The sequence below is a fragment of the Syngnathus leptorhynchus genome, chromosome 19 (genome assembly GCF_054491065.1).
Source record: "Syngnathus leptorhynchus isolate UIUO chromosome 19, UIUO_Slep, whole genome shotgun sequence".
In the NCBI taxonomy this organism is placed as follows: domain Eukaryota; kingdom Metazoa; phylum Chordata; class Actinopteri; order Syngnathiformes; family Syngnathidae; genus Syngnathus; species Syngnathus leptorhynchus.
Window position 1 is genome coordinate 4,877,449 of NC_141213.1, and position 10,337 is coordinate 4,887,785.

At 42.1% G+C, this 10,337-nt stretch overlaps 1 protein-coding gene across 2 annotated transcripts in view; it reads left to right on the forward strand.

Moving 5' to 3' along the window:
- The window catches only part of ahrra (aryl-hydrocarbon receptor repressor a), a 37,366-nt gene extending 28,521 nt beyond the window's left edge, over positions 1 to 8,845 (forward strand). For both annotated transcript variants that reach the window (XM_085938948.1, XM_085938947.1), the window contains 5 exons: positions 1,658 to 1,747; positions 3,633 to 3,753; positions 3,862 to 3,995; positions 5,052 to 5,257; positions 5,858 to 8,845. In XM_085938948.1, the coding sequence (XP_085795074.1) occupies positions 1,658 to 1,747; positions 3,633 to 3,753; positions 3,862 to 3,995; positions 5,052 to 5,257; positions 5,858 to 6,965 (1,659 nt within the window). In that variant the 3' untranslated portion in view covers positions 6,966 to 8,845. The remainder of the gene's footprint in view (positions 1 to 1,657; positions 1,748 to 3,632; positions 3,754 to 3,861; positions 3,996 to 5,051; positions 5,258 to 5,857) is intronic.
- Positions 8,846 to 10,337: the final 1,492 nt, after the last annotated feature.

A 10,337-nucleotide genomic window follows, 5' to 3' on the forward strand; every position in this document is an offset into this window, starting at 1 on the left:
TGTCTTCATCTGGCTGAATCAAATGGAACCAGACTACGTTGCCTCTCCTCGTTGGCCTCCCTTTGCTTTCCAAATCCAGCAGAGAGGCGACATCTAATTTTGGCCTCTGCGTGCGAAGGCCCGCTAAAGATTTTCGAGTCAAAGCTTTTTAGTCTCCCAAGGGCAGTTATGGGAGCCGGGGGCGCCGTAAATTGAAGATATGTTGCGGGCGAGCCGAGCAGCAGGTGCCTGTTTCCATTGCTTACGTGCCTCAGTGTGCAATGTGAAGAGAGGAAAAAGAGGAATAGTGATAATAGATCCAAAAATTCACTTGAAAGAATACATTTCTCCAAGATAAATTCAATCAAGTCCTCAAAATCTTAAATAAAGATGAATTAGATTCATCAACAACAAATTGATGACCTTGTATTTTATTTCTCTCGTAATTTTTAAATGATTTCAGTTGATCAAAATGAATGATTCTCTGATTTTTATAATCTTTCATGAAAGCAAACTGATGTATCATGTGTGTTTAATCCAAATAAAACGCTTGCAAACATCTGCTTTTATTTTGCAAAACAATGACCATCAATACTGCTTGTGTGGTATTGTGTCACTGTTGTTGACTTGTTGTTTTTTTTTTAAATCACTAAATATGACCAAATAAAGAAAATATATATATTTTTTAAATAATGCAAATAAAATTGTATCGGATTATTGAATTCATGGATAGACGAATCGATTGTGCAAATATTCCATAGCGACAGCCCTAATTCGAATTGACGAAATGTTCATTGAGTGCGAAAGAAGCGGCTTGGCTGAGCCAATCAGATGGGCGACAGAGAATTGCGAGTTCATACACACAACGAGGAAGACCTGCGTAGTCTCGCAGTCAAATAGAGGCGACAGACTCTGGCAGCAGCAGTCACGCAACTCAAGTAGCCTTGCCGTTGTCACGCTATCACAGCTGTGCACGCACGCACACCAGCCAGGCCAGCGCATAGTGACACATCTCCTTCCTGCGCTTTCTTTCTTCTCCCTCTCCTGCTTGTTTTTCCTCAGCTCTCCCCTTACTGCCCATCTGGCTGAAGCGTTCCTTTTTTTGTTGTTGTTGTTGTTGTTGTTGTTGTTGTTGTTGTTGTAAATGATGTTTTAATCAACGCTCTATGATTGATGATCATATTTGAAAAGCACTTTACGACCACAAAGCGTGTTGGTAGTTTGTTTACCACAAAGCACAATATGTTTGGCTGTCTTTGAACATTTAGATTTGGAGGAACTAATTACATTGCCTTTTTAATGGAGGGTTGATTAGTTTGTGTTTTATTGTCCTGTGGCAAAAAAAAGTCACCATTTTACTTGCACACAGAATCCTAAATGTGTTTAAAATGTTCTGCACACCGTATAGAATAAAACTGAATAACATGATCTTACCAAAAGACAATTAGCTTGATATCACTTCTGAGTCATGTTAGTCACACGAAGATATCAAATCATATTTTTAAAAAAAAAATGCTGATGTGTCTCCTTCAATTCTGGAATGACCCTTATACTGTAGCTGATATCCAATTGCTCAACGTATACCTTCTGGTCTTTTTTTTTTTTTTTGCGCTTATTTGCAAAGAATGAAGAAAGTACCGTACATCGAAATTGTAATACGCTGTGTTTGTGTGTGTAGTCTCTGACAGGATTTGCCCTGGTGGTGAGCAGCGACGGAATGGTCTTTTATGCCTCGTCGAGCATTGTGGACTATCTGGGATTCCATCAGGTGCGTTAAACCTTTCTACCGTATTGTGCACAGTCCGCAGAGCGTCTGATTTACTCTCATCTGACTCACAAACAAGTGTCAGACGGAGGTCAGCTCCTCGGCCTGACTCGGCAACTTCATCCTTCCCCTTTTTCTTTTCCCCTCCGTCCCCTTTTGCTGGTTTTCCATCTCTTGCTTAATGAGCCAGCGTAACTACCGATAACTATCTCGAGGGCAGTGTGAACCCACCAATTCTTGTCTGAGAGGCCACAGAAAGGTGAAGACCTCCGTTTCACCCCGAAATGTCTTAGCGTGTGCGCTTGAATGCGCGAGTGTCTATGTCAGTGTGTTGATAAGTCACCAATGGTTTTGCTTCCTTCCTCTCCAGTGGCCATATCAAGCCGGCCATTAATTATGGATGATATCAACATGGCCTCGTCTGCCCCGCAATGCTGAAATCCAGCCTCTCTTTATAACTACAAATAAAGTGCTTTTCGCTGTTTTAACACCCCCCCTGATTTTGCTCACATGTACCCACACGTGCACAGACAAGACTTCAAACTGTCATCCCAGCCCCCTTGCCCAAAATCAGCAGGAACAAGCCACGAGCCATCAGTATTTAGAATTCGAATTCTTTTCAAATGTAGCCTTGTTGTGAAGCGGTCCCAAAAAGCATCCCAACATGAGCGCGGTCAACTTTTATGATCATCAGAGGCAGGAAATCACTGTTTATGATTTGACAAAACATCAACACGACAACTCAAATCTGGTCGTCAGCGCTCCCCCAAAACAGGTTTCCCCCTATTGGGAGATGTTATGTGTGGTTGACAGTGAACAGCAAAGAATCCAATAAGTCTTTTCAAGTCCCCCACAGAACATCGTGTTATATTTCAGACACTGTCAACAAAAACATTCCCACAGACTCTCTCACAACTATTTTTTTTTTTTTTTTGGTGTTGTTTTCAAGTCCCATCGTTTGCCTTGACAACATGTCATGTAATCTGGCGCCCGCAATTGTATTCAGAGGGGACATTTATCCCTAATCTACCACAGGGAAGTAACAGACATAGTAGCACCACAAGAGACGACAAGGAAAACCTCCAACGGCCTTTGATGGTATTCCTTACGGCCGCAGTTATCCTTTGAAGGCCTGCGAAATTATCACTTCTTTTCCGTTTCTTTCCTTTTTTTTTTTTTTTAAACTTCAACAAAAGTCACTCGATCCATCTGTTGTCTACCGGACCGCCGGTAGGGCACCAAACCGCAGGACGAGGCGAGCGCCGAGGAGAGGCAGACGATCAAAAGCCCTCGCGTGCCACCAGTGTGGAAATTATGGAAGGGAGGGGAGGAGAGGAGTGGGTGGAGGCGGGCGGAGTGGGAAGAGGAGAAGGTTGAACATGCTAGTGAGGAATCTGTCAGGGAATGACAGAAAGCAAAGCAATTGCTGGAAAAAAAAAAGGGGAGAAAGATGACGAGAGCAGGCTGGAGTCTGACTCAGTGTGTGTGTGTGTGTGTGTGTGTGTGTGTGTGTGTGTGTGTGTGTGTGTGTGTGTGTGTGTGTGTGTGTGTGTGTGTGTGTGTGTGTGTGTGTGTGTAAGCTGGACCGGACTGCTGTTCGGGAGCTGGTGTCACGCGATGTTTGACAAACACAGCTGCCCTCACTGGCCTCGCAGCTGCCCTCAACTCTTACTGTACTTCGAAAAAAAAAATTTGAATTCTCTGACTTGCACCGGACTTTGTGCGTAATGAGTTAGTTGTGCAAGTTAAAATAGTGACTCCCAAACCAAAACAGCGCCGACCATCCTCGTGTAAACAATTGCATCATCACAACACAGCTGTGGTGAGTTTTTTTTTTTTTTTTTATATTTATCATAATATTAATGTGGGGGCCTATGTTTTCTTCTAGACTGATGTGATGCACCAGAACGTGTTTGACTACATTCACATAGATGACCGCCAGGAGTTTCGAAATCAGCTCCACTGGGCCATGTGCCCTCCACAGCATCATCAGGACGCTGCAGGGAGTGGTGGGTCATCAAAACATTAAAATGATATCCTGCATAGACTCACATTAAGATTTTTTATTTTTTTTTGTACGAAAGGAATGAATGCACTCTCTGCTTTTGCATTTTAAGGTGATGAGTTTGTGGTGAGCAGCCTGTTCCATTCTCCAGAGGCGGGGGGCATTCCTCCTGAGCTCTCCTGCTTTCTCAACAGATGTTTCATAGCGAGGGTTCGATGTCTGTTGGACAGCACATCTGGATTCCTGGTGAGTGACACCAAGCGCCGCGCCTGCTAAACGGAACGGTAACTTGCAAAGCGAGTCGTAAAAATTCTCCTGGAGAACTTTCAGATCAATAAAAATAATCCGATGCATGTGCAGCATGAAGTGTTTTTTTTTTTTTTTTAACCAGGGTCTCTTTGTTTGCTGTAATATTTAATTAAAAGCATTTTAAGATTGGATGGCTTCTTCACCATGCAGTGGAAAATACAGCTTGAACATTTTTTATCAGGGTTTACCAAGTCCATTCTGGTTGACATTGGCACATAACAGAAACCCTAGATGGCAATTTTCTGGACTGGAATTGTAGCGAGCCAATGTTTATGAATGTTTTCCTCATCAGTCCAAATAATTGCAGTAAAGACACACAAGAGTCAGGCGTGATCAATCATCGCACAACTTGGAAATAGATTATTCCCAAGCGTGGTGGTATAGCTCTGTATACGGTCCATCCCGCCTGACTGCTTGACCCATCCACCAATATTGATACTGTCTGGAACATCTGAAATTCAATTCTAAAAGTTGAAAATTCTTAATCTTCGGTTTGGAACATAAAGAAATAAATATTGGACCGCAATTTATAGTCCTACTTGCAAATTTTGGCTGATCACAAGAAATCAGACAATCCCACAAGCCGATTTTAAATGGAAAATATGTTCCCATTGTGACAAACAAACAATATGGTTTTTTTTTTTATCTGAGATGGGATTTGGCTTTTTTTTTCGCCTGGGTTTGTAAATACTAGACTCCTTTCTGGTACACTGAAAAAGCCATAAGAAACATTTGGACAGCACCATATTTGGATTTCCACCAACACTTAATGGGTTCTTCTCATTTTTCTTTCATTTGAACCTGGAAAGCAATCATCCCAATTTCCATTTTATTTTCAACCTCCAAACTTCACAAGAAAGTCCTAACAGAGCGAGACACTGCTGCCCTCGTAATTCAAAAGAAGCGCATAATCATAGACCTGCCTTAAAAGTATCGCTTTTAGATGCTCTCTGATGTTCAAACCGCTAAATCCTTCCTGTCTCCTGCTTCCAGACAATGCAGTTTCAGGGTCGGCTGAAGTTTCTCCAAGGACAGAAAAAGAAATCGGCCTCCGGGGCTCCGCTTCCTCCCCAGCTGGCTCTCTTCTGCGTAGCCGTACCCCTTTTATTGCCCTCCATCACCGAGATGAAAATGAAGAACATGTTAATGAGAGGAAAGAACAAGAGCGGAGGAGGGATGATCTCGCCACTGGAGCACGGGTAAGAGTAAAAGCTTCATTGATTGAAAGCTGATTGTCTTAATGGAGTTGCTATATTTAGATGCTAACTTCATGTTGTCGTTGCAATTTCGCACATTTTTTTTTTATTTTGACCCCTGGGTCAATGACATTTGCAATGTTTGCTCAAGGTAAACGTGTCATCATCACACAATTGGCTTTGTACTGTACATGCCTAAAGCAAAAAAAAATGGATGAATATATGGAGCATTAAGAAGATTTCCCATTTCAAATAGATGCCGTTTGATATTGCAGTGCATCGCTCCATAAACATGCACGTCTGGCCGTCATTGATCTTGCGGTTGCGGATGTTTATTCTGTTTCCAATTTTCAGACATGAATCTTGGAAAAGATGAGTCACTTTTTGAATGACTCTCTCGTGAACTTAATGGGAAGTAAAAATCTCCATATTTGTCCTTTGAGTCATTCAAGCTTGAGAGTCACAAGTCACATACAAAAGAAGTTCTAAGAAGAGCAAAATATACAAAGTTGACAGACCAATAGGTGAAAATCCACAATCTGGACAGACAATTTAAAATATACATCAATGTGTTCATTCCATTTTTTTTTTTCTGTCTTGCAGAGAACGAGGTGAACACCTCCGAAGGCACTCCTTCACTGGAGGAATGGGTGACGTAGTAGACCCTCTCCTCCTCCCCTGTCCAACCCCTGGTGGCACCCAAAGGGGCCACCACACTCCCTGGACCCCACTCACCAAAGATAACCTCAAGTTCCGCCCCGACGGGTACTACAACCAGGAAGAGCCCCTCAATTTCTGCAAGTCATCAATGTCTCCCCATAAGGGCCCGGGTCCGGGCCTGGGGAGCAGTTGGCCCGTGCGACCAAACTCGGGGCACCTCAGAACAAGCCAGGGGGTCGGCTACGTCCCGACTAACCTCTTAAACAAGGCCGGCCAATACGGGAAACCGTACCGTCTTTCCCCTAGCTGCCACAGCGGTAGAAACGGCGAGGTGTTTGTCTCCAAACTCTACGGGAGCCTGCAGATTCCCGCGGACCCGGACGCCTACTGCGTGGATTTAGTCAAGAGCGAGAACGGCTACGGCGAATGCTACGACGGCCACTTGATGCCGCCCATCAAGGTAGAGCAGGACTCCGACTCGGAAAACGGCTGCGATCCCTTCGGGCGGCCCTGGGCGCATCGGGATCCGGACGGCGTGTACCGTCGCTACGGCAACGGGGCGTACGACCAGAGTTCGGGCATCCAGCTGAAATCCGAGGCGGATTACTACGATCTGCAGTACTCGCCCTGTCAACGGGGCAAAGCGGGGATCAGCAGCCCTTCGTACAACACCGGCAACTATCAGAACTATGCAATGAACAATAGCGGACGTTTGTTAAAATGTGACAAAGACAACGACAACGGTCAGTTTAGCCCTCAGAGACTCTCTCACTCCCAATGCAGTAATCAATCGGTCAACCTCATCGACTCTCACGTCTACCAACAGGAGCCTCAAAAGCCCTACATGCACCAGGACCTCAACAAGCACAGCACTTACGAGTTCAAAGGTCACGGGCTGATCCATTCCATCAAAAGGGAGCCCATGGACTCCCCGCCGTGGTCCGAGGGCGGCCACGACATGAGCCAGCCCGCGATGGTCGGCCCGAGGAACATTATGCCGTGCGTGAGCGCGGGACACCACAAATCCAGCCCTTACGTTTATATGCCCTAAACAAAAGTAGCGAGCGCAGGATTCCCGTCGTCCGACACATTTACCAGCATCAAATGCAGAACGTCAACATTCTTCCATTTGCCGAAGAGGTGACGAGCGAGGCTCAGGTTCTAAGTGTCGGTGTTGTGACAATCAAAAGCTGAAACAAATTTGGGAAATTTGTCTTTTGTAGTTCCAAGCACTTTTGGATTGAGTGACGATGAGTGGAAAAATGTTCGGACACGCCTTTTAATTTCACGCGTGGCGCACACCCATTGTTTCGCTGTGATGTTGTCAACCGATTTGAATTTGATCCGCAGCTGATGACTCACTTCTCTTTTTATGTCTGAATGTGCTTGAAGATCTTTGGACCTTAGTGGTGGTTTTGCATGTTTGAGCACTTTAACTTCAAATCAGCCACAATGACAAACACTGGGTTTGTTTCTATGCATTACAGCGACAAGACAAACAAGCTCGCAAAGTTGATAATAGGTCAAAAATATTAACGGGGGTCACTAAGGTCAAGCGCAACTATTTCTGAGATGCTGGTTAACTTGTAGCTATGTTTTTGCACTACGAGTACCAATTTTGGCCTTTTGGTTTACTATTAAAGCTTACTAGCAAAACTTGAGTTGGGCAATTCAACAAAATATTTTCATAAAATATACAAAGAAATACGATTTTTTCAGAATGGTTGTCCCTTGTATTATAACCCCAACTTTAAAATGTAATAAAAGACACATTGTTAAATTGTTTTGGAGCAAATCACTTGTATGCTTAGTTGAGCTGACTAACACGATTGCCGTAAATGTCAATATTTTACATTTGAAATTTTCTTCCAAGTGGACCAGCATCCCAGAATAGATTCCACGCGACAGAAACCTGACAGTATTGTCGAGTCTATGCAATTTGCTATTAATTGACCAAATCGTGGAAAAGTAGTAATTCTGTTGCAGCTTTAAGTATTATATACTTGTTTAACAAATAAAACTTATTTCTGTCTATCAGCAGGATGGCAGTACATAGGGAAACCCACAAAACTGTCATTTGGGTTTGAGTTAAACATATTTGAGTGCTAACCGGCACCATTTAAAAACAAAAAAAAGTAATGTAACACGTAATAGCTATTGTCCGTGTAAAAAAAAATAAAAAAAAAATAACAAAAAGGTTCAAGTTTTTTTTTTTTTTTCGTGTTAGTTTAAACTGAAGGAGAAGACATTGACATTTTAGTCTTCTGTAAAGCGCACAATAGCATCTTGAATTTAGAAATAATATTATTGTTCCATATTTTAATGTCACAGATTATGTTGTACAGTTTAGTGTTCACTATAAGATCAGCATTTCATGGCAGATATGACACTTTTTTTTTTTTTGCCAATGATGTGGTTCAGTCAATGAACCGACGTGGTCTTCACACTCAGTGTTTTTGCACAACTTAACGAAAAGCACCAAATTAATTCAACGTCACAGCCCCAGTTTGGTGGCGCTACTTTGGTAGTTTCAAAAATTGCACTACTGAGTAGTTCAGTTGAAGTTTTTTTTTTCTTTCTTTTTAATTAGTCAACACACACGTGTACATTGTGTCACTGTATTGAATTTGTCTTGTTCAATGTGTGTGCTCATTTCAATAAATGTTTGATTCGTATTTATTGTAAGGCCAATGTGTAATTTAAAAGCTGCAGTTTGAAGGCTCTCCTCTTTGTCGAAGGTGAATCCACGTGGCTTTTTCTTGCTACCATTTTGATAACTGTAAAAAAAAAAAAAAACTGCCCTACTTGTGTCATTGAGTAAGTAGCTGCAAAGTAGTGAACACGGTGTAAATATACAATGTCTTCCAATGTTTCTACGTGTTTTTGCAAAGGAGACTTGTCTATTAAAAGACTTTTCTTTATATGGAAAATACGACAGCCGTCTTGTTTTTTTTTTAACTAAGATATCGTTTGTGGTTCAATGGGTTCAATTTAAAACAGTGGGAAAAAATTGTACAAAATAGTTGGACCGTCAATAATAAATCGACAATTCTGCACTGAACGGATGGCATTTTTGAAGACACATTTTTTCTAGATTATGAAATACACCCATGTGTATAACATGAACTACATATACACAGTCGCCTTACAAGCATGCAAATGTCAAATGCATATTTTTTTACTCTAATTTTGTGATGTGATAACGAGAAGGGGGGGGGGTGTAGCTAAAAGGCTGAATTTAAATGTTTTATAACCATGCACGCAACCATCTTTACATCACGCCAACCCATGACACTTGTTCTTTAACAGGGATTGGGGGGGGGGGGAGGTAGGGAAAGAAAAGTTTGCATGGGAGAGGAGTGGCAAAGACAAAGGACCAATCAAGAGAGAGGAGCAAAAAGTGTCAAAGCAAAGTGTGTGTGTGTGTGTGTGTGTGTGTGTGTGTGTGTGTGTGTGTGTGTGTGTGTGTGTGTGTGTGTGTGTGTGTGTGTGTGTGTGTGTGTGTGTGTGTGTGTGTGTGTGTGTGTGTGTGTGTGTGTGTAGGCCAAGACCTATGGGTCTAATCCTATACCATGCAATGTTGCGTGACAGTTGATTCTTTGCTGCTCTGCACACCATTTGTCCTAATTGGTCACACCCACTCCTTGTGTGTGTCTCTCTCTCACACAGATGTAGCAATGCCTTCACACTAACATCCATCCCCCCCTATCTCCCCGATGACAATGAGCAGAATCCTTGAGGGGATGTCGCAGACATAACATGTAGGCATATTAACATGCACATATATGCACAGCCTACAAAACATATGGGGGACCGTCACGCAATCCACCAACCCCCCCAATAAAGCTACATTTAACTAAACAACATGGATGACAATGTTTTGTCTGAATGATGCACTTTATTCAGTCATGTCAGTGTTGTTTTCAATGAATATAAATGACATATGGCAATATTCTCACCCTAAGTGCTGTTAATAAAATACAGGAGATTTGAAATTGAGTTCTAGGAGGAGTTTTGTTCAATGAATTGCCAATGTTTTTGCAAAGATATTGAAATAGTGCATTCCAATCCATTTTTTTTACCATTTAATTTGAAGTCAAATGGTTTAGCAATATATTTTTTGAACATATGCAGTATTTCAATATTTATCCGTCAGTTCTAAAGACTGATTTAATCTATTGTCTGTTTATTTTTGAATAGTTGCATTTTAAATTTTGAAAGAACAATTTTAGAGTCAAATTATTAGAAAGTAATTTTGATTAATATTTTGGGCTTTAATAAGTTAGAAGAATGCTTTAAAACAAGTTATATGCTTTAGACTAGATATCATTTGATTGGTTAGGAGGGTTCCGTAGGGACGTGCACGGGCGTAGGAGCAATTAAGGCAATTGTTGTTGTTTTTTCACCTTGGCCGTATCCGGTG